Source organism: Bombina bombina, chromosome 4 (genome assembly GCF_027579735.1).
Source record: "Bombina bombina isolate aBomBom1 chromosome 4, aBomBom1.pri, whole genome shotgun sequence".
NCBI lineage: Eukaryota > Metazoa > Chordata > Amphibia > Anura > Bombinatoridae > Bombina > Bombina bombina.
This window is the reverse complement of record NC_069502.1, coordinates 538,115,991-538,140,865: the sequence shown is the minus strand read 5'-3', so window position 1 is coordinate 538,140,865 and position 24,875 is coordinate 538,115,991. Positions and strand designations below refer to the sequence as shown.

The 24,875-nt window shown below is 36.3% G+C and overlaps 1 protein-coding gene across 1 annotated transcript in view; it reads right to left on the bottom strand.

The window, feature by feature from the left end:
* Window positions 1-24,875, bottom strand: part of LOC128657631 (uncharacterized) — a 524,168-nt gene that overhangs the window by 39,323 nt on the left and 459,970 nt on the right. The window contains exons 93-98 of the mRNA XM_053712016.1: window positions 22,345-22,461; window positions 21,825-21,949; window positions 21,380-21,590; window positions 20,674-20,859; window positions 15,901-16,098; window positions 339-437 (exon numbers count right to left, since the gene is read on the bottom strand). Of these exons, the coding sequence (XP_053567991.1) occupies window positions 339-437; window positions 15,901-16,098; window positions 20,674-20,859; window positions 21,380-21,590; window positions 21,825-21,949; window positions 22,345-22,461 (936 nt within the window). The remainder of the gene's footprint in view (window positions 1-338; window positions 438-15,900; window positions 16,099-20,673; window positions 20,860-21,379; window positions 21,591-21,824; window positions 21,950-22,344; window positions 22,462-24,875) is intronic.

Here is a 24,875-nt window from a genome sequence, read left to right as displayed (position 1 = left end):
ACTTTATGTCCCTAATTGACCCAACAGACAAGATTAAAAAAAGATAAACTTTGATTTGTAGATAGTAGCACTAAGTTACTTTCCAAAACTCACAGGAATTTGAAAGCCCACAATTTTCAGGGTTAACATTTAAAAAATAAATAAATAAATAAATAATAATAATAATAATAATAATAATAATATTATATATATATATATATATATATATATATATATATATATATATATATATATTGCTTCTTCAGATACATGATTAGAATGTTTTTGTATTATGCCCCTTTAAATATTCTATCCTGATAAATACGTAAATGTTATAACAGCTGATACAGATTTCATACCTCTGCAAGGTAGTTTCTGATTGCACTCCAGGGAATAACTTTGGTTCCGGTTTCCAGCTCATCCTCTTTAAACCCGTCTTTCAGTAGCTGGACAGCATCCTAAACAGGAATACAAAAAATCATATCTCATCCAGGGTTTTTTCCACAAAGTCCACTTTTTGAATGTATATTTGTTCAATACAAAGAACTCTTGAAAGCTACAGTATATGAATGAATACCCCCCCCCCCCCAATAGATAAATAAGCTGAATGCAATGATTGTGCACAATAAAACAATCCTGAGCTGGTGCTACAATCAAATTATATTGCATAGATATATAAGAGGGAAACAATGGAAATAGGTTGTGGATTTGCCCTTATGTGTTTAAGAGGTTGAAAAAAGTGACAACGAGTTACATTTTTGCAATTTTAAACTACTTTCCAATGTACTTCTTGTATCTAATTTGTTTCATTCTATTGGTATCCATTGCTGAAAAAAAAACAAACCTAGATAGGCTCAAAAGCAGCAATACACTACTGGAAATTAGCTGATGATTGATGGCTGCTTATATATGCCTCTTTTCATTGGCTCATCTGATGTGTTTAGCTAGCTCCCAGTAGAGCACTTATTTTCACACTTTTTATAGACTTTTTACAAAGAACATTGCTTTTGTGCATAATAAACACACTAATGCCATTTTAGATGTACTTAAAGGACAGTGTACTATAAAATTGTTTTCCTCATGTGTACAATATACCAACTGCAGAGTTTAAAATCTATGGAAAATTGCTCCTTTTGGTATATTATGTATATTAACTAACTGCCTGTGCTAATGGAAACCACAACCCAATCAAATAGACTGAGCATGCAGGGAGAGCAGATCTAATTAGTTTATCTCTATACATAAAATCCTCCTTATCTTTATTATCACTGTATACACAGTGAGGCCAGTACTTAGTGACCACAATGAAAAAAAATGAATAATGTATTATCTCTTTGTCCAATCTCCCCCTGGGAGCTTGTATTGTTTTGGAACTTTTTGTTTACACAGCCTTTCTATAACCAGTACTTAAAGGGACACTGAACCCACATTTTTTATTTTGTGATTCAGATAGAGCATGCAATTATAAGCAACTTTCTAATTTACTCCTATTATCAATTTTTCTTTGTTCCCTTGCTATCTTTATTTGAAAAAGAAGGCATCTAAGGTTTTTATTTTGGTTCAGTACTCTGGACAGCACTTTTTTATTGGTGGATCAATTTATCCACCAATCAGCAAGGACAACCCAGGTTGTTCACCAAAAATGGGCCGGCATCTAAACTTACATTCTTGCATTTCAAATAAAGATACCAAGAGAATGAAGAAAATTTGATAATAGGAGTAAATTTGAAATTTTCTTAAAATTGTATGCTCTATCTGAATCACAAAAGAAAAAATTTGGGTTCAGTGTCCCTTTAAGTACTGAAATGTAGAGTATGGATGGGGATACCCAACGGTCATAACAATCAAAAGCAGCTATTTCAAATTACAAAATAAATGTAAATCAATTTAATACAGCCCAGCAGGTAAAAAAAAGGATCAATAAGAACACATTAAAGGGGGGGGGGGGGGGGGGAATCACAGTACACTGAATCTTTATTATATAATGGTCTATCTCACTGGTTTTCAAACTTGTCCTCAGACCTCCCTAACAGGCCAGATTTTGAGGATATCTAACTAGAGCACAGGTAAAATAATCAGCTGGTTATTAAACATGGTTATTTTACCTGCTCTCACCCAAGGTAATCCTGAAAAACAAAATTTATGCTTACCTGATAAATTTATTTATTTCCGGACATGGAGAGTCCACAACGTCATTCCAATTACTAGTGGGATATTCAACTCCTGGCCAGCAGGAGGAGGCAAAGAGCACCCCAGCAAAGCTGTTAAGTGTAACTTCCCTTACCCATAATTCACAGTCATTCAGCTGAAGGAAAATGGAAATAGAAGAAACACAAGGGTATAGACATGCCTGAGGTTTACTCAAAAAAACTGCCAAACATAATTTAAAAAGAGGGCAGGGTCGTGGACTCTCCATGCCCGGAAAGAAAGAAATTTATCAGGTAAGCATACATTTTGTTTTCTTTCCTATGGCATGGAGAGTCCACAATGTAATTTCAATTACTAGTGGGAACCAATACTGTGACCGAGTAGTGATATTAAAAACTGAGGACTATTTAACAGAAGCTAATAAAATATTAGGGGATACGGATACCTACAAACAACTTAAATTTGATCCTATTAACAAGCAAATTAAGATATTTAATAGAATTATAGAGGAAGCTAAATCAGAGGGCATTATAAATAATCAAGAATATCAGTTTATAAAGATCCAACACCCAAGAACAATTTTATTGCCTTCCTAAAATACACAAGAACCTACATAATTCACCGGGTCGTCCAATAATATCCGGAATAGGTTCCCTAACCTCAAATATGTCCCAATACGTTGATAAATTCCTACAGAAATATGTACACTCTCTACCATCATACCTCAAAGATACAACAGACTTTCTGAATTTAATAGCAAATATAACATGGCAAGATGATTTTATATTGGTTACATGCGATGTAAATTCACTATATACAAATATAGAACACAAACTGGGAATCAGAGCAGCAGAACATTATCTGAACTCATTACTGAATGTATAAAGTGTATTCTAGAAAATAATTATTTTAATTTTAATAAAGTATTCTATCTACAGCAAAAAGGAACAGCAATGGGCACGAGGTTTGCGCCCAGTTATGCTAATTTATTTATGGGAATATTCGAACAAGAACATATTTTAGAATCTCCCTGGGGCGCAAACCTCATGCTCTTTAGAAGATTTATAGATGACATATTCCTGATCTGGAAAGGCGACCATGAACTTTTAGAACTATTTTTTGAGGATCTAAATTCTAACAGTTGGGGTATGACATTTACCCACGAATATAGTAAGGAAACTATTCACTTTTTAGATGTTAAAATAAATATCAGCAATAATAAGATCACTACAGAAACATATTTCAAACCTACAGACACAAATAATTATATAGACCCAAAAAGTTGCCAACTGGAAAGATGGATAAACAATATACCGAAAGGTAAATTCTGCAGGATTAGAAAGAATTGTTCAGAAGATGAGATTTTTCTTAAACAAGTGAATGAATTAGAAATGAAATTTCAAGATAAGGGCTATGATGAGTCAATAGTTAAAGAAGCCAAGATAATGGCAAGTAATAAAGATTGAAAAGAACTATTAAAATATAAGAACATAAAAAAAGATGAATCAAATGATAGATACAAAGGGATGTCCTTTATAACAGAATACAGTGAAGACCATAAAATCATAAAAAAAGAACTTAAATAAGCACTAGCATCTGATCAGAAAGGATCCACTATTAAGTGACTTAGTAGAAGAACACCTGACTGTGATATTCAAGAAAACAAAAAACCTCAAAAGTATATTATTAGCACCTAGTCAATTTAAAGGGACATAATACTCATATGCTAAATCACTTGAAACTGATGCAGTATAACTGTAAAAAGCTGACAGGAAAATATCACCTGAGCATCTCTATGTAAAAAAGGAAGATATTTTACCTCACAATTTCCTCAGCTCAGCAGAGTAAGTTCTGTGTAAAAAGTTATACTCAGCTGTTCCCAGCTGCAGGTAAAAAAATTAAAAAAAATGAAGAAATGAACAGCAGCCAATCAGCATCAGCAGTGCTGAGGTCATGAACTCTTACTGTGATCTCATGAGATTTGACTTAACTCTCATGAGATTTCATAGTAAGCTTCCTTTACCTCATTGGTGAAATAATATGAGAGTGCACGATGCTAGTCCCTTCAGATGTCCCAGGACAAACACACTAAAATGCTGCTTAGAAATCCTTTACAATGGGAGGTGGCTACTGAGGAACTTTTGAGGTAAAATATCTTTCTTTTTTACATAGAGATGTTCAGGTGATATTTTCTAATCAGCTTTTACAGCTATGCTGCATCACTTTCAAGTGTTTAAACATTTGGGTATTATGGCCCTTTAAGCGAAATGACAAATTAGTAGAAGCAGATATACAAGGGAATAAAATACATGTTTTTTTTCCATGCAATAGTTGTAAAGCCTGTAAATTTGGGAAAAAAGATAAAAAGGTGAGGTCCACAAAAAATAATTTTGAATATCCGATAAGAGAGACAATTAGATGCTCGGACAGTAATGTCATATATCTTATACAATGCCAATGTAATCTGCAATATTTAGGTCAGACTAGCCGCCCGCTACATGACAGAATTAGGGAACATCTTTTAAATATCAAATGGGGGAATTGCAAACCAAACATCTATTGTCCAAACATTTTACAGAAGTACATAATAAAAAAAAACAATAGGAATGAAATTTTGGGGAATAAAAAAATTGTTCAGAAATAGAGGAGGGGACATGGAGAAAGACCTATTATTAAGAGAGGCAGAATTAATTTTTAATTTTAATACATTAACCCCAAATGGTTTAAATGCAGAATTAGACTTAAACCCATTCATTTAGATTAAAGATTGAATAAATAGAGTTATAGGTCCATAAATGCTAGAAATACACATATTCACACATATATATTGATCATGATTTTACACTCAAATGATATGAAGTGAAGATGGGAAGAGTTTTCTTTTCCTGAAGAACCTATAAAATGAGAGCCATAGATCGAGTGAATTAACAGTCTTGACAAAGGCGCAGGATATCGCTGAAACGCGTAGACTTTTATTCACAGAGGATTTTACTGGCTCAAAGTACAACAAACACAGAGAGGAACGCCGAAGGAAATTCCCCTTCCGACTACCGGTTTCCCAATTGGCCCTCCAAAGTCACGAGGTACAAGCAAGGTACGTGACTGGGTAGAAAGGAGTTGCCGGAAACTTCGAACACTATACAGCAAAGATGCTGAAATAGAAGAACAATATCAGCCTGCGAGCTCCAGCACTGAACGCAGCCCTTCCATAACCCAGGGAGAGGAGGTAAATAAGCCATCGGAGGTCCGTTAAGGGGAACAACATCAATTAGAAACACTATTTTAAGAATTTTTAACAGGAATCTCATTTTCAAATACAAGTATAAGGATTAGTATATTTTTGAACTGACTTCAATTGCAGTATAAAACGGACTAACAGTGATACAAGAAAAGTGATTTACAACATCGTACAACATTTTTTAACATTTTTATGCATGCATAGAATATTTTATATATTTTTTTTTAACCTCAAACAAAGGTATAATTGTGGCCACAATTTCTTTTTAAGAACTGTTTTTTTTCTTTCTAAAAGGACAACTATATACCGTGTATTGAAATTTAGACCAAGTATTGTTATAAATAAATTGCATTTAGCATTGAACTTTATGCATATTGAGTGTGTTAATGGGAACATTATATGAGACATTATTTTGAAGGACTTATCTTTAGGAACATCATATGAGACATATGTTTAGAAAGGCCTAGATTTATATAAAGGTACAACAATCTATTTAAGGCACTATATACAAGTTAACATATAAGCATCTAGTAAGCTCACGCTAATCAGCAAAATTAGCGATTTTAAATATATATAGAGACTCAATAGATATCCATCCCACAGCTTCTTTAACGCTCCCCATCTCTTTCCACGTATTTATATTTGTATTTAAGCTTTATTGGGAGATTATCGGTATTTTGGGCAGCATTGTCGATCTTTTAGGTCTAACTAAGGTCACTCATACAATATCATATTATACATATACTTCTTTTTCTTAAGGGATGTACCTTGTCAGAACCTATCTAGTGGCACCTGAAAGACCATATTAAAATCCCCACCAACGATGAGAATGCCTTCTACTTTATCCACTAATTGAACTTAAAGATTTGACCAAAATTTGGGGGAGTACTGGTTCGGTCCATAAACATTACATATAGTACATTTTGTCCCTTTTATTTCCATCTTTAAAATAATTTATCTTTCCTCAGGATTTAAATAACAAGACCCTACGGAGTATTGAGACTTCTTATTTATTAAAATGGCCACCCCTCTTTTCCTACTTTTGCAAGGGGTTCCAAAAACCTTCCAGACCCAGCTAGTTTTCAATTTACTTAATTCCTCTCCTTTTAAGTGTGTCTCCTGGACAAGGGCTATATCTGTCCCCAAATTCTTAAAATGTTTAAGTATTGCTTTCCTTTTTATTGGGGAAGAAATACCCCCCACGTTCCAGGAGGTACAACGAAATTGATTAATCATAGTAACACTTGTTCCTTAATTAAATGAGAACAGGGGGAAAAAACACATACATCACATTCCCAATGCCACCTTATTATGTCAAAGGAACCAAATAATTTACAAATTTTAATAGCGAGGATATTAATCTGCATAACTTTAACCTTCATTATTTCAATATTTCACACACGAATGCCTCTGCTTCTCTAATATTTTCTAGACTTTTTACCTCTCAGTCTACCTGTATACGGATTCTGGCGGGGTACAATAAAGTAGCATTAATACCTCTGTCAATCAGTTTAGAGCATATTGGTGACATGTCTTTCCTTTTATTTGTCACTTCTGCAGAGAAATCTTGGAATATAAAATTTCTATTACCTTCTATATTTTTTATTCTTTCTTTTTCCTATAATACTGTTTTATCTTATCTTGAAAATTTAGAAATTTAGCGATTATGGGCCTAGGCCTATCACTATGTCTGCCTTCTCTCAGGGGACCTATTCTATGAGCTCTTTCAATTATAAAAGGAGTATCAGAAGAAGGGATCTTCAGGAGTTTAGGTAAAATTTCTGATATAAATATATTAAATCTTTATATTGTGTATTTTCTGGGAGTATTATTCCTACATGCAAGATTTTCTAAATTATCTACTCTCTGTTGCAGACTGTCAGAATTTTTTTCCATGAAATTAATTTTTGTCTCATGTCTAGTAACACTGTCGTCTGCGTCAGATATGCGCTGTTCTGCCTCTGTGAGACCTGTTTGCGAATTGTCTAATTTCATTGGCTAAGCCAGATATCTCTGACTTAATCTGGTCAAACTGTGGTATAAAAATATCTGAGATATTTTTAATCAACATTTGTGTGTCAATCTGATTGGTGCTCTCATTAATAGACTCTGATATGGTTTCATTACTTCCCTTAGTTCTTTTATCTCTGTTTCTAGAAGCCATTGCTAGAGATTTATTTTTGGATTGTGATAAATATTTATCCATGTGTGTAGTTAAAAATAAATAACAAAAATATATATATATATTTTTATTCTCCCTTTCTTTTCCTTTGAAGGAAGGAGTGAAGTGATTGGTAATAAAATACAAAGGGAAACAAAAAAAGAGTGGGGGAAGGGGGGTGATGTGAGGATTTTATGACCAGCAAATTTTTCCTAGGGGTCAACTAAATGTGTAATATGACCAATCTTATCCCTTTTTGATTAAATTAGTGTATAGCATGATCATTCACAGCCAATATTCGTATGTTTTATCAATTTGATTGCTTAAACCCACAGTCCTTTCTATTCACACTCTAACTCCTAGCAAAAAAAGTAATAAACAGATAAACAAGCCATCTCTTTTTTCTAGATACAGAAAACAGTAATTTTTACAAAATATTCATAACATTCAAACTGCTATACTGGAACACTCCAACTATTGTACTATCATTTTAATCAAGCCTTTTTGCAACAACATGGATTTTAAATTTCCCTTGCTTTAAAAATAAAACCGTTTCTACTCTACTTATAACTCAGAGAAATCTGTACTTTGAAGGTTATAAAAGCTAATAGCCTATCTTCACTGTTTGTCTATTATAACTGAGAAAGAAACCAATAATTTCTCATGCATTTTTGCAAAACATAAAGAAAACCTTAAATCTAGGTAATCCTGAGGGGGTGTACAGCAAACCCGTTAAGGCTTAACAATTATATATTCCACATAGTCTTAAACAAACTTGCGGTCTTCAGTAAGGTGGCTTGTTTTGTCCACATGTACTAGTATTCCAGAATGTCTGACGAGCCAAATATAGAAATTTTTCTCAGTAATTACCGTTCCTGATTTATATCCTTGCTGAGAATTTTTACAGCTCCATTTCTCAGGGTTTTAACCCAAATTTTATTGCAGACTATCCAATCCACCTGAGACTTTTAATTACACTCTGCAGTCTAAGGCAGTTTTAGTGTATTATATTCCCTTGCTTAGAGACCCTGCAGTATATTTTGTCCCGGAAATTATGCTTCAAAAAGGCCCAACGAGGTAAGGAAGCTAAACAAACAGTTTATTATTAGCCCCCACCAACATCTTCACTGAGAACAAATATACTCATGGCCCCCTCCTGGGTAATTAAGACCTAGCTCTCAATACATATAAGGCTTTACTCACAGCTCCAGAATCATAGCGTTCACTTATGAGGCTCCAGTCACCATTATGTTGGCTCCGACTTACAGGTCAGGCGGGTTCCACAGCATTCCAACCTTCCTACCTCCACGGCCAATCTGCAGGCTCTTAAATACCAACTGTCACAAATATCTCAGGATTCAGCTCCTAAGGAGTTAACTTTGTGCAGCTTGCACTCAAAACAGTTATTTGTTTTCAAGAAGAATTGTGTTTGTATTTTCTTTGAAGTGCCAGAACCCTCTAACTAGCCACCAAATGCTAGTGTGTATGCATTGAGTCATAAAATCACTGAAGCTCTTAGTCACAGAGATACACAGGATAAAGTTTATGGCTTAAGCTGTCAATAGAATGCATGATGCAAAACAGGCCCTTCATTACAAAAACTGACCAGGTCACTGACAGGACATTGGTATATTATGTACATATGTGGGTTAAAAGTGTTATAACCTTAACGGCAGGTAAATATGACAACCTATGGCATATTTGATATCAAACTGGTTCTCCCAATAAAACTAAGAGGTTCTAAATATGTAAATATAGAAATTTCTTACCTAGCAGGAATGATAATGGATTGTATAAATTCAGGCAAGAAATTTAGTCTATTGAAGTTTGTAAAGACAGTGGGGTTTCTTAGCCCGCCCAGGAGGGTGTGGTTAAGCAACATGATCTCTGAGAAGTAGGTTTAAGAATCTTATTTTTTAACAATAAGATTGTCATTCTTACAAGGGGAGCTGCTGTACAGAAGTAAGGAGCCATCATTTTCTTGCCATTCCCCTGGCGCAGATCTTGAAGCTAGTAAAGTATTCAATTCTGTTTTTCTCCTTTTTATTTTAGAACACTGTTTGCGTGTGTAATTTTATTTGTAACAACTTTTTATTATTAATGCATTGTGCATAATATTTTGGCATAATAAATAATTCCTTTATTAAGTTTGGCCTTTGTCTAATAATTGAACCACTTTACTGAAAGAGACTGGAATATTAGAACTGTATAATTTTAGGTTATTTTCTGCTAAATTGTATTTCTAGAGTTAATGTGTAAAGTCTGGGGTTTTCCTTAAGATTTTCCCTTTAATAAATTTTAAGTGGTGGCAGCATTTGAGCTACAGGTGACAGAAAAGGGGGCTGAAAACCCTTTCTGTGCCAAATAAGTGACTGGTGCAGGGTTGGATAACCTTGGTTCCTCACACCAACACTACTCCTGTTCACTTGCAACCACTCTTGCAGGTCAGCTATTCAGGTCTTTGGAATATTGATCGCCTCTAGAATATACACCTCAGTGCCTTTGAGCACTTCCATGAGGAGGGCAGATTTAACTTTCAGCCCTTCAAGCCTTTCACCAGCTGCTTCAATGCCCCTGGCATGCAGGCAAAACCCGTTCACCAAGGGGGATCAGGCACTGGCATTGTTCCAGATGCAGCTAGCTCTTCAGCGCGTCTGAACAGCCAACTGGAAGTCAGAGGTTAATCACCGCTTGAAGATCTCTTGATCTTAACAGTACTTTGGAGGCTTGGCATTTAATGAGATGCCATCAGATCCAACTCCAGAACCCCAAACCTGAAGGTTATCATTGTAAAAACCTCTGGTTGAAGAGCCCACTCTCCAGGATAAAAGGTCTGCCTGCTCAGAAAAACGGCCTCCCAGATGTCCACCCCTGGGATGTGGAGGGCAGAGAGACAACAATCATGAGACTCCACCCACTGGAGAATGCAAGTTACTCCTTTCATTGCAAAGGTGGTTGATGAAGTCACTGAAGAGAAAATGTCCAACTGGAATCTGATAAACAAGACCAAGGCTAGTTTAGGCCAAGTTGTCAAGGCATTGAAGATTGCTCTCAACTCTAAGATATTCATGGAAAGAGAAGACTCCTCCTGAGTCCACAGACCCTGTGCTTTTACGGAGCTCCAAACTGCTTCCTAGCCTAACAGACTGGCATCCGTGGAAACAATTGTCTAAGAAGGTCTCAGGAAGCACGTGCACCGAGACAGAAAGTCCTGCAGAATCCACCACAAGGGAGAGTCTCTTGTTAGGGGATCCAGAATAATCATCTGTGAGGGATCTGAGTGGTCTCCATTCCATTTACTGAGCATGCATAACTGCAGAGGTCTCTGATGGAACTGAGCAAAGGAAATTACATCCATTGAAGCAGGCATCAGACCAATCCCTCCATGCACTGAGCCACTAACGGAGGAATAGCAAACTGGAGAGAAAGGCACAAAGCAAGAAGTTTGGAAAAATCATCACACCAGTGCCTGAGATTGATCCTGGGTCTATTTGCTCTGCTATCTTGCAGCATTCTCCTATGAGCCACTGAGGGCTCTTTTTTCTGACATCCGTCGGAAAAATCGCATAGACAGGGTTTCTATAATTGTTCCTAAGAAACACACCCTTGTAAGTGGTACAAGGGAAATCTTTCCCAGATTCACTTTCCATCCTTGGGAACAGCAGAGGTCTCAGAAGAAATGAAGGACAGATAACAACATATCTGCTAGATGAAAAGATGACGGTTGAACCAAAATGTCATCCAGGTAAGGCAACACAGCAATTCCCTGTGACCTGACCACTGCCAGAAGAGCCCCCAGAACCTTTGTAAAAATTCTGGGATCTGTAGCCAGGCGAAAAGGAGGAGCAGCCAACTGGAAAAAACTGTCCAGAAAGGCAAACCATAGGACTTGGTGATGTTCCCTGAGAATGGGAACATGACGATATTCATCCTTCAGATCTATTGTAGTCAAGAACTGACTTCTTGAACCAAGGGAAGAAAGGAACAAAAACTATCCATTTAGAAGGTCTGAACCCTGAGGAATTTGTGGAGACCCTTTAGGCTTAAAAAGGGACAAAAAGTTCCCTCTTCTTTGGGAACAACAAAAGGATATGAATAGAATCCTTGACCCTGTTCCTCTACGGGAACTCAAACAAACCCTCCCAGGAAAGAAAGGTCCTTTACTCAGTTTAAGAAGGCCTCCTGTTTACCTGGATTGCAGATAGCCTTGACAGGAAAAACCTGTCTGTGGGAGGATAAGGCTTAAAACCTATCCTGAATCTCTGGGATACAACTTCCACAGTCAAAGGATCAGAGACATTGCGGATCCAAACCTGATATAAGGCTGAATATGGCAAGGATATTTGTAGAACATATTATGGAGAGCATCCTGCCACAGCTGGAATTGAACTCTCAACCTACAATTTCAAGATAACAAAGGAAACCACTAAGCTATCATGGTAACCCCCTGATTCTATAAAAATAGAAAATCTGATAAAAAGGGCAAAGAAGAGACCTAAACAGATCCTACACAAAAAATAAATATAGACAGTCATGTTTGCAAATTTCCCCTATGAGAGAGATTGAAAACAACGCTCATGTGCTTAAGAATATGTAAAGGACCAATATACCTCCACAAAGGCATAAAACATAAAATTAGATTAATTTAACATATAAATGGATATATGAAAATATCATAAGAAAAATATTCCTCAAATGATATTACAACATGAATAAAGAAAATAACCATTAGAGTCTTAAGGTTATAAAGAATATATAAATTAGAAAATATAATATACTGTATAAAGGAACTATGAAAATTCATGAGGTCATTCAAATCGCAATCATCACTTGAAAAGATAGCAGTAATGAAAACATAAAAGAAGGATACCTAGAAATATCCTCATAGAGATCTAAGATCACTTAAACATAGGACCCATCTCTATAAAGCCAACAAGAATGCCAGAAATAGCCTCAAAAAGAGGAAAATTATTTAACATTAAATGTGTAAATATACTAATAATGATCACCAGATGACAGCAAAATATCAGACTAATCTCTTTTAAACAGAAAAACTGTAAAAAGTAAAATATTAGGCCAGTACAGGACCAAATAGGTCTGTAAGATAAATATGTATATATAAATACTTAGTAAGACAAACAAATTATTTGTGCCGTCACAATAGAGTAAAACCCCAACAGCTACTGAGGGGATTAACCTGGGACTTAACATTCTGAAGAGACAACAAGCTGACCCATTCAGAAATATATCCCTTACACAAAAGTATCGCTTACTAAGCGGCCGATAAAAACAAAATCTCAGTAATGGATTCCCTATAACTCTTAGGAGAGCAGCGGATCCATTAATGCTAATACCGAACAGAGGGCGACCAAGAGCCATAGCTGGCCAGCAACTATTCCAAAAACATTGTGCTGCAGCTTCCAATGGTGGACCCGCTCTTCAGCACCCATCTTTTAAGGAGAACCTAATGGCGTATTTCGCGCCCACCACAATGATCCTGCGGCAGGAAAATTAACCCCCACTGCACCGGATCTGTATTTAGCCTGCGAAACACGCAGTAGATACAATTGTTCATTTCCAGTCTAGAACATCTAAACTCACACTCGCTAAGAATAAAAACTACTTTAAACAAATAGGAGTTGACTCCAGGCCCTGCTGCGCTGCAGCGATACTGAAACACATAGATTTAACCTCCTGAGAGGAAATACCTATATAGGTTTAGTGTTTCCTCCGGAGAATTGCTGAAAACTGTTATATGCCGTATGCTTAAGCGCAGTTCAGCTCCTAGAAGAGCATGCATTAACCTCTTAGAGCTAGGTCTCTTATCCTGCTCTCTCTAAAGGGTAGGAGCATCTAACTATGTGGCCGGTAAAAATATATATCTCCATATGTCCACAGTATAAGGACCTTAGGTAGGGAACAAGGACAGAGCGCCCTAAAGTTTGACCGAAAGGCTCGTCAGAGACTTAACGGTCACATACACAAAATCGCCATTAAACTACATAACAGTTAGTAAGAGACTGTGTAGGGATAAGAGGCATGAGGTAAATAACATTAACGTAATGATATACAATCCCTCACACCTAAAGCCTCAGACATAAAATCTACATTAGACCCTACAGAAGGCAGTAAAAGCGGCGTAATCCCTGAAAACTGACTGAAAATCAGATAGCTGCTCAGCTGCAATATCTCTCAACTAGAAGAGATATATAAAAATATTAACCCCTCTTGAGGGTAGCAGGTCCCACCTGGTCCCTGAATATACCCGTCCTCTCTTCATGATTTTTTCTTTTCTTGTCCCAAGAAAAATATATAAAAAGGACTTACCCTCCAGGGTCTTCTGCTGTTAAGCAATTACAGCAGCTTCAGGTCTGTCAGCCTCATCCGGCCACTGACAGGGACCTTAAAGTAAAAGAAAGAACAGAGTAACCAACCCTGGCTTTCTATAATAGGGGTAGCATAAATGTTAGAAATAAAGCAAGGACACCTCGCCACCTTCTAACTTCTAAAAGCCACCATTACTCTTACTAAAGAGATTGACATGGACACAGCATAGCCCCTAATCCTTGCTTGCAGGGAAAAGTACCCATAAAAGGATTAAATATCTTCAGACATCATCTTTGCACATCCTCTATTGACAAAGGCAAAGAGATTGACTGGGGATTATGGGTAAGGGAAGTTACACTTAACAGCTTTGCTGGGGTTCTCTTTGCCTCCTCCTGCTGGCCAGGAGTTGAATATCCCACTAGTAATTGGAATGACGTTGTGGACTTTCCATGCCATAGTAAAGAAATCTGAACTGTTGGGGACACAGGTTTGAAAACCAGTGGTCTAGATTCATTAAGCCTATTTCTGAAAGTACAGTATTTCATGTTGAAAGAAAAAGAAAGAGAGAAAGAGAGGGAAAGAGAGAGAGAGAAAGAAAGAGAAAAAAAGAGACAGAAAGAAAGAGAAAAAGAAAGAGAGAGAGAGAAAGAAAGAAAGAGAAAGAGAGAGAGAAAGAAAGAAAGAGAGAGAGAGAGAGCGAGAGCGAGAAAGAGAGAAAGAGAGAGCGAGAAAGTTTTTAAAATCAATGGAATTTGTTTTTAAAATAAATAACATTATTGTTTAACATATTTGAACTGGAGCATTATGGGTATACAGTGCATGTGTTTGCATTATACCGTAAAAATGTTTATTATACATTTTTTCTGTTTATTGTATATATATATTTATTGTAAAAAAAATGTGTTTTAATTTGGAGAGGTTTTGGTCTGGAAACAAGACTAACAAAACAAGATATTAATATTGTGCATAAAAAATGGCTGCAGCTTTTCTCATTGAAAACAGTGAACCCTTTGAACATTTCTCACACTGTAAAACATGTTTTGTAAAAAGGTGCCATTTCTATCATTAAAACTAATGAGCTATTTCATTCTCACAAAACTATAATTTCTCACTGTACAAATACAAGTGCAGTGAGGGTGCTAATAGCTCTTCCTGCGCTGTCTTGGATGAGATCATCTGACAATTTATTTAAATGTATTTGTTTACTTTACCACAGTATAACAACAATGGTGCATTATTATATAAACTATAAATATATTTTGGGTGGATAATCAATGCTATTAAATGAGTCTTCTTTAGAGTGCTCATCTCTGTGTGTTTTCATGGTTTTATACTTTTAAACAATCTTTTTTCACTCTTTTCTCTCTTTTTACCTTATCTATTAATATAAGAGCCACAACAATGAATGTATTGCCAATTAGCACATCTAGGCAAGTTTCCCTGCTTACTTTTACCCAGAAGTATTCTGTATACATTGTTACCAATGGTGCATTAAATACATTTTATAAGCATTGTATTTAGGTTATTCTGTGCCTCCCTCTAGTCATGGGTGCTGCCATTTTGAATCTATCTTTCACTACATTTCAATGCTGACCTGTTTGCTCATGTGCAGCAACTATCCTTCATTTACCTGCAGCATAACCTCGCTTCCAAAATGGCAGCACTCATGATTAGATGAAGGGGAATGGAATGTATTTAGTGCTTTTAAATTAATAGTGCTATATTAATATAAATAGATATTTGTGTTTAGTTTTATGCAACATTTATACAGCACTAAAGTAAATGATGACACTTTAGATCAGGGGTGTCCAAACTTTGCTCTCCAGAGGTTTTGGAACTACATTTCCCATGATGCTCAGCTAGATAAAATGCTGGCTGAGCATCATCGGAAATGTAGTTCCAAAACCTCTGGAGAGCAAAGTTTGGACACCCCTGCTTTAGATAGAAGGGATCTTATTAATGACATATCTAGAATAGTTTATACAACCTATATCCTGCTTATAATCTTGAGCTATTGTTTTAGCACAGAAGGTGTGTAGGAACTTACCATTAATTCTGTACACCCTAAGCGCATTGTGTTTGGGTAATTCCAACCTGCAGAGGCACCGTACAGTGTTCTCAAGCGAATGGCACAGTGCAGGAAACACAGATTGTGAAGTACAACTGGCCACTCTGGACGAGTACTCATCCCTAGGGTCTCATGGCTAATCAACTGCCAGGAGTGAATCATTCCACTTTTAATATTCTGTAAGGAACACAACATGATCAATAACATAACTGAGATTATTCTTTGGGATATGAAACAAAAAGTAAAATAGCTTAAACTGATATACATAATAGGAGTGCTCAGAACTCAAATAAAATTAGATTATTATCTGATGCCCAAAAAATTAAACTGTAAATACGTAACTATATACAATATTATATACAGTATACATAACTATATAAAGTATTATATATACACATAACTATATACAGTGTATATATATATATATATACGTATATATATATATATATATATATATATACACACAGTATATATAGTTATGTATATATAATACTTTATATAGTTATGTATAATGTATATAATAGTGTATATAGTTATGTATTTACAGTTTATATATAAAACTAAATACAGTATTATTCAATGCCATATTCATGCCAATTAAGCTTGAGAAAGAAAAAACTTCATATGTAGAAAAGATATATGTGTTATATATATATATACATACACACTACTACTACTACCATCAAAACATATAAAACGTATTGTGCTTCATAACATATTATGTTTATTACAGCTATTCTGTTTTTGTAGAACCTCTAAAATGGATATAGTTTACTAGAGATTTAAGAGTAAGACAATGCTAGCAAACATCTTAACCACTACTTAACCTGGATCCCTTTGTACCTTCTACTTAGCTTTAAATTAATTCCAACATGGAACAATTCTATTCATCGTTCCCTCTAAAGTGTGTGTGCATGTGAACACCTTTTACCAACAGTGCGCACATACATGCCTTTAAAAAGTGCTCACAGGAATGTACTAGTAATTTAGAGCAAGAGTTAGGATTTTTATCCATTTTTTTGTTTACTTGTGATTTGAAGCTGGTTTCCAAATGTGCTTGTGGTTTTCTCAACAACAAAGAAAAACAACAAAACTTTATGTTCTTGTGCAGAATCTGCGCTTTCTTGTTTTTGTCTGTGTGAGTATGTGTGTCTCTCAGTATCTCAGAGAGAGAGTGTGAGAGTGAGTGTGTGAGAGTGTTTGAGTGTGAGAGAGTGTGTGAGTCAGTGTGAGAGTGTCTCAGAGAGTGTGAGAGAGTGTCTCAGAGAGTGTGAGAGTGAGTGTGTGAGTTTAAGTGTGAGAGAGTGAGTGTGAGAGTGTCTCAGAGAGAGAGAGTGTGAGAGTGAATGTGAGAGTGTCTCTTAAAGAGAGTGTGAGAGAGTGAGTGTGTGAGAGAGAGTGTGAGAGAGAGTGTAAGTGAGAAAGTGTGTGAGAGAGTGTGTGAGTGTCTCAGAGAGTGTGAGAGAGTGTGTGAGTGAAAGAGTGCCTCAGAGAGAGTCTCTGAGAGAGTGTGAGATAGTGAGTGTGTGCAAGAGAGTGTTTGAGTTTGTGTGAGTATGATTAATCATTAACCTTTATATTCATCTGAAAGCTAAATAATTGGCATGTACAGGTTGCTTTACTTCTAATAGCAAATAGATGCAGATTTAGGGAGGAGATATTCTCCACACTTCGTTATTATTTATCCATGTTGTCTATTGGACCATTTGCCATTTACTGTTTATAATAGATGTCAGAGGGACAGGGATTACTTAATGGCAAACAGTAAGTGAGTATTTTTGGTGCACCACAAAGTAGAATGTTAGACATATACCTTTTTTTTTTTTTTTTTTTTTAAAGAATTTTTATTGAGGTTTCCAAAACATACATGAAATAAGAAGACACTGCAAGAATATGTTACATTTTAGACCAATATAAAAAAAAAACTTGCACCTCCATTAACAAATGAATTGTAAGCATTAATATAATAATAACATACATGAAAAAAACAGATATCTGTGACTAAATTATAGTGAGGCCAATTAATGGAGTGTGCCATGTGAATAAGTTTATACAAAGATACAATGAAGAATAGTCTAATTTAATATGGGGTCTACGTAGGTAGGACCTCATTTTCTGTTATATAAATTGTATTATAGTAACCATAACAAGTGAAACTGAAACCTCGTTTTTTTATTGAACATTTTGAAATCCCTCTCATATCACAATGAGTCACTCTTGGACCCATATTATCTAAACTAGTATCTCGAGGGAATATAATGAAAAAGATGGCCACTCTTGGACCAGTGTTAGCTTATACCATCTTAATGTCATATAAGACAGTAATGTAAAATAGCAATTACAATGGATATTTCTACATACTAAAGTAAAACGGTGAGCAATATCAGTAAAGTTGAGCACTCAGACTAAAACATTACTACTAAAACATTAATAGGCGCATCTCTAGAGAGCCACACATTACTATTAAACATGACTACTTAAATAAGATAGAAAGAAAAAAAAAAACTGTGGGGGAAGATCTAGTTGAGAGAATTTGTGTTACCATTAACTATATATATAGGCAGCAAAATGTTGAAATACTCAACCCTCCTTCCAGGCGATAATGTGTGCAGAGCCTATGAATGTATCATAATTGTTATATATCAAACGTCTGAAATGAGAGTCAGCTTTGTTTCTCAGATGTTATTGATATTCTATATGTCAACACTCAAACTAAGATATTTTGATTCCTATGTCCCAACTAAGCTGTTTGTAAATAACCAAAAATCAGGTAGACATCGCGCCACCTTGGCCGCTGATAGCACGACATCCACGGGAGTAAGGAGCATGTTGTGGACATCTTTGGGATTACAAACAGTATAGCTGTCTACAACTAGTAGGTTAAGTTATATGTAGTTGTTAATTAGACACTTGTCACACTTCTGCTGAGGGGGCTGCATTAAAGACTAACGTTGTTAGTGTCTCCCTAAGTTCTATAGCTGTAATGCGGGGTAAGATATGAGGAAAAGCCGAATATAGAACATTCACTAGTCAAAAGAAAAATAAGGATTGTTGACAGTCCCTCACCCAAACTAAAGTGTATTAATATGTTAAGTCCATCTATACATGAGAACACACTAAGAGGATAGAATATCAATTAAGACCTTAAACTTCAGGCGTAGTAGCCGTCATCACAGTACACTGATCAATATTTAGAAATAGTGGTGTCTACCATATCTTTGAGGGACAAGTGCACATAAACAAATATATACAAACAGACAGAATATGTGGTAAATTAGGCAGACCTCCAAGTATAGTTAGCATAATCAAGTTGTGATATGAACAGGTCACCAGTCCTCTAAGAAGGGGGATTTGTTATACTGCCGGTAACCCTGTGTGAGAAAACGCTTATCCTATTCCCAGCTTAGAAGCGAGGCACCAGAGTCTAACATATGTGAGGGGAGTTTGTTTTGTCTCAGATCGTCCCACCACTTTCTCCCAGATCAAATGTGCCTGAGATTGCTGACCACCAGAACAGGTGCCCTGTGAGGACATAGCACTAATAACTATAACCTGCCAAGCATCTGCCGTGTCTGTAATATCACCTAGAGATGAGACCAGGAAATGAGCAACTAATCCACAAGGCAGGGCACCCGCTCCCTGCTCTCCAGTATATGTGATGGTATTTATGATCTCCAGCTCCATCAGTTGTTTGCCGGAGTCGTACTGAGTTTCAGAGTCCTCCACAAAGGTAATTGCGACCTCACTGGGTATAATCCTCTCCACCGAGTTGCAAAGCCAGGGCTGGTTGACATCTGTCCGGCAGGCAGAAGCCTTCACTAGAGTCTCTCGTTCTGGAGGTAAATGATAGGCACTTAGGGGCTCATCTAAAGATCTCGGCTTATGTATCAAGGAGCTGCAAACCTCTCTTACAGATCTCCACTCTTTTGCAAACACGTCATGGAGCTCAGTGAAGTGGGAGTTCAGCATCTCCTCCACTTCCTGGAGCAATAGCATGGCTTCAACTTCCATTTAGTAGCACTTATCTGAATGTATGAGATTCCGTCGGCTCGTATATATAAGCAAATGCGCTCTATTTAGTGTAATGTTAGGTTTTGCTCCACCGTTTCTTCAATAATAGTAATTGTCTATCACTGCTTAGTAACCCGGTTTCCCGGGGGGGGGGGGGGGGGGGTATGTGCGGCAGCCTACCATTCATAGATCGTATGTCACGCCAGAGAGAACAGTGATTTCTCCGACCTCTTAAAGCAATAAGAAGAATCTTCTAAACCCCTTAGGGTAAGATCATATGTTGACATAAGGTGCTGGAGTTTGATTAGGCGGAGATGACTTTCCCATTCAAGTATATTGGAGTTAGTTTCTAAGATGGCGTGGTCACTCACCATGCAGTGGCACCGAAGACCATAGGCTAAAAACGTGATCCAAAAGCTAGTGTCTTCGCTTGTCAGTGTTCAGGGGAATGTCATAGGCACATCGGGATAAGAATTAAATCTATATATATAAAATAATCCCCATTAATAGGCTTTGGATGTAAGAGCTCTAACAGAACACGTCCTGCCGCTTCAGCTATCGGCTCCGCCCCCCAGACATATACCTTTTTGTAGTGACACCACTTAACAATACCTCTGTTTTAGGCTTATGTTCAGTTGCTGTGTGCCATGGATTTAATCTGATTCCACCTAATCTATCCTCATAGGCTAATTGTATTTTAATTTTTCACACAAATAAAAATGACGTAAATGTATGTCTTACCATCGGTGTGTCTACAACAGTTTTAATTGTATAATGAAATAGCCTAGCTGGAAGATTCTGGCTGGCTTGAACAGACATCCACAAACGAAAATTCTTATCTGGATTCTTCTTTAACTTTAAAGTTTTTTCAAGTGACATCATTAATTGGAGCGAATTCTGCACATTCTCCAACAAAATCCAAAGACCCTATATATTAAATATTACATTACATAGCGTTAGTTTAAAGCAAAATATTTACTTGAACAACTAGGTTCATTGTTACAAAAAAATGTGTGTGAATGACTAAATATTCAATGATGTGTGTAAGATTTTAGCAAAAATTAAGCAAAACTGGAAAATAAAATTATTTTTACTGAAGCATTAAAACAGTTATTTAAGATAGTTATTAATGTCCTGTTTATTGCCAAATTGTATTAGTCTGGTATAGGCCTCAATAGTATTCTAAGGATTTATGATATCTATAAGATGTATCTGGCCTTATGCTTTGTGTCTGATGACCATAAATAAAGATGAATGGGTAACAGATGGAATCATGGAAAATAAGTGAATAAGTTAAGTGTGAACTTAATAAAACTACTATACGTTAACATAAATATTTTAGTACTAAGACACAACACCCTTCTTTGAACTTTACATTGAAATTCCTTAGCCTATATAGCATTTATACAGCATTAGCATCCAGGAATTAGTAGTGGCACAACTTTACCTCTGCCATTCCATGTAGGATGACTTCCTCAGCCTTATCCTCTGGCAAACTGATGGGATAAACTGATATTTTCTGGTTCCTTTTCTTAGCCAAATCCAGAAGCAAAGCTCTTGGGATGCAGTTGTCTTTATCATAGATTAGCAAGCACGGGTGATCATGCGCCATCCATGCCAGAGGTCCCTTAATATCCCCTGATGACTCTGCTTTGTATCTGCAATTAGCAGAAGTCAAATTATCCATTTACATGGAAGTTTACACACCTGACTTTTGTTTTTGAACCAGATTCAATATAAAAAGAGAATACCTGATGACATCACATTCATGTAGCCAGTGTGCAGTAGTTACAGACAAATATTAGCATGCTGGTATTGGTGATAAGTCGCATCTGAACATGGGAAAGCTATGTTACTGTTTTGAATAAAATTGTGAGGAGAAGATAACTTACATTTTTCCAAGAACTGCATTAATGTAGTTAGATGCCGCTGGCAGGATCCGGTCTATTCGCACAGCTCGTAAGACCAAAAATCTCTGATGTGGACTCAGATCTTCCAGCCCCTCAGGCCATTTCACCTTGAAGACAAATGTATGTAAAGTCTGAAACATTCTTATTATATATTGATGCAGATCCTGATCTCAAAGCTGCAGTCTCTCTATATCCCCATGTTGACATTTACAAATTAATAAAATACCTATTACAAAATATGCCTTTTATCCCCCTTTGATCTCCTCCTAAGAAATAAAGAATAACTCACATTGTCATTCAGCCACAGTATAATTTTACATCATAAATATAATGTTTAATAACCTCTAATAACATTTATACGTGACATCTTCTAGAAGGAGTTATAATGGTTATTTCTACAAAACAATGATAGTCCAAAAGACAGCTGAAAAGATTTATCCCACATTTTAATGTTCTGATTTTAAGGCCATGTTTTCTGGTGGCTACATCTAAAACTTCTTACATATGAAGGGTTTTCAGGCTGTTCACTTTCGCAGAAAGTCTTCCATGTTGTATCTTTAATATCCTTGCACATCCGGTCAAATATCTCCCCAAACCAGTCAAAATATGTAGCTAAGATCTACAGAAAACATACAAACTTTTTCAGTTATATATATTGTCAATAGCTGGATAAACTTTCATTTTTCAAAGGAAATCAATGTATGAAGCCGCAGTTGAATACGTAATTTATGATTTTGTGAATCTTTTTCAGCAAGTTAAAATAAACTTAAAAGTGGAAAAAGAAAACACTTTAATGCGTTAGAGCATATTATTATTACACTGGTGTTTGCAACTATGTGTTTAACCCCTGCAAAAAGCAGCAACTCACTACTAGGACCTACCTAAACACATCTGGTAAGCCAATGATAAGAGGGATATTTGTGTAGCAAGCTCTTATTGGTGCATTCTGCTCCTGAGTCTACTTAGGTATGCTTTTCATCAAAGGTAAAATAAATTTGATAATATGAGTAAATTAAAAATGTCTTACAACTGCACGCTCTATTTAAACTATGAATGTTTAATTCTGTTTTTTCATGTACATTTGTTGTCATATTTCTAAATATTCTAAACATTTTAAATATTAAAATTATTTGTAAATTTTGATACATTTTCATATAATATATAGACTGAACATTGAGACCTATTTTTACTATGCATATTATTTTTACTATACATATTGTTTTTACTATACATATTATTTTTACTATACATATTGTTTTTACTATACATATTGTTTTACTAAACATATTATTTTGGAGAGATCCTGAACACAGACAAGTTACCCCAGTTGAAGCTGTTGACCAAAGGTTGGGCTTTGCTGGGATCCTGCCAGATACATCACCTGGAGGTGCTCTATGATTGGGAATAACATTGATCCGTCTTTGAGTTCTCTGGTTATAGGGGATTTTACACTGTGTAGCACCCTTGTATGCTTTTATTCCTATAAGAATTCGCTACAAGAGTTAAGCAGACCTGATTCCAACGAGCTGTCATTGGTCTCATTTTTATATACAAACTGTTCATTTATTTTTTTCACACTAAGGACTTGTTTTATATAATGTTTCCTTTTGTAATATAATCTGTATATGTGCATTATCTGTGGTTAATTAAATTTATTTTTATAGTTACATTATACTTTCAGATTGTATTTGAGTTTTAGGCTGTACTTAATAAGATCTTCTATTTTAATCTATTTGGGTTTCACATAATAAAGTATAGATGCCAAAATACAACATTATAGTCTACTAGTCGATAAGCCTGCCCAGAGGGCAGTCTATGTGTTGAAAATACAACCCCCCAAGCTACAAAAAATAAAAATACAGAAAAATAAACAAAGCTATCAAAAATAATAAAATTAAACCAAAACGAATACCCCTATAAAAATACCCCCCCCCCAAAATAAAAACACACACTAATCTAATACTAAACTACCAATAGCCCTTAAAAGGGCTTTTTGTAGGGCATTGCCCTAAGTTAAACAGCTCTTTTACATTAAAAATAAACAAAGTCCCCCCTAACAGTAAAACCCCGCACCCACCAAACCCCCCAAAATAAAAAAAAATCTAACACTAACAAACCTAAACTACCCATTGCCCCTAAAGGGGCATTTGTATGGGCATTGCCCTTAAAAGGGCATTCAGCTCTTTTTCACTGTCCTTAAAAGGGCATTCAGCTCTTTTGAAATTTGACCCAAAAACCCTAATCTAAAAAAACAAACCCCCCCCAAAAAAACAAAAAAAAAACTAACAGTAAAGCCCCAAATAGATACTCATGGTTTCAGAAGTCCGACGGAGAAGGTCTTCGTCCAGCAAGTCCATCATCTTCATCCACAGCAAAGATGGCACGGAACAGAGGTCCGGAGCGGTCTTCCCAGATGTGGTGATCCTCGGCAGTGGTCATCTGTGGCGGAGTTAATGGTCCTCAGCAGCACCCGTGGCAGTCCTCAGCGGCAGAGGTCCTTAGCGACATGGAGGCTCCTCTTCATCCAATGTCCGTGGTATACTGAATATTGAATGCAAGGTACGGCAATCAATTTGGTGTACCTTGCATTCGTATTGGATGTTCAAATCAGCCAATAAGATTTCAGTAGCTGAATTAGATTTCAGTAGCTCTCATCCTATTGGCTGTTTTTGAAAATTTCATCCATTAGGAATTCAAGGTACCCCAATAAATATGGGGTATCTTGAATTCAATCTTCAGTGTGCGGCGGACGATCGCATGAAGAGGAACCTCCATGCCTTTGCCAAGGACCGCCGCCACCGAGGAGCGCCACCGCCACTAATGACTGCCACAGAGGAGCGCCACTTCTGGGAAGACCGCTCCGGACCTCCGCTCTGCGCCGCCTTTGCTGTGGATGAAGATGATGGACCTGCCTGGAAGAAGACCTTCTCCGCCGGACTTCTGAAACCGTGAGTACCTCTTTGGGGCTTTAGTCTTAGTTAGTTTTTTTGGGGGGAGGTTGTTTTTTAGATTAGGGTTTTTGGGGGCAAATTT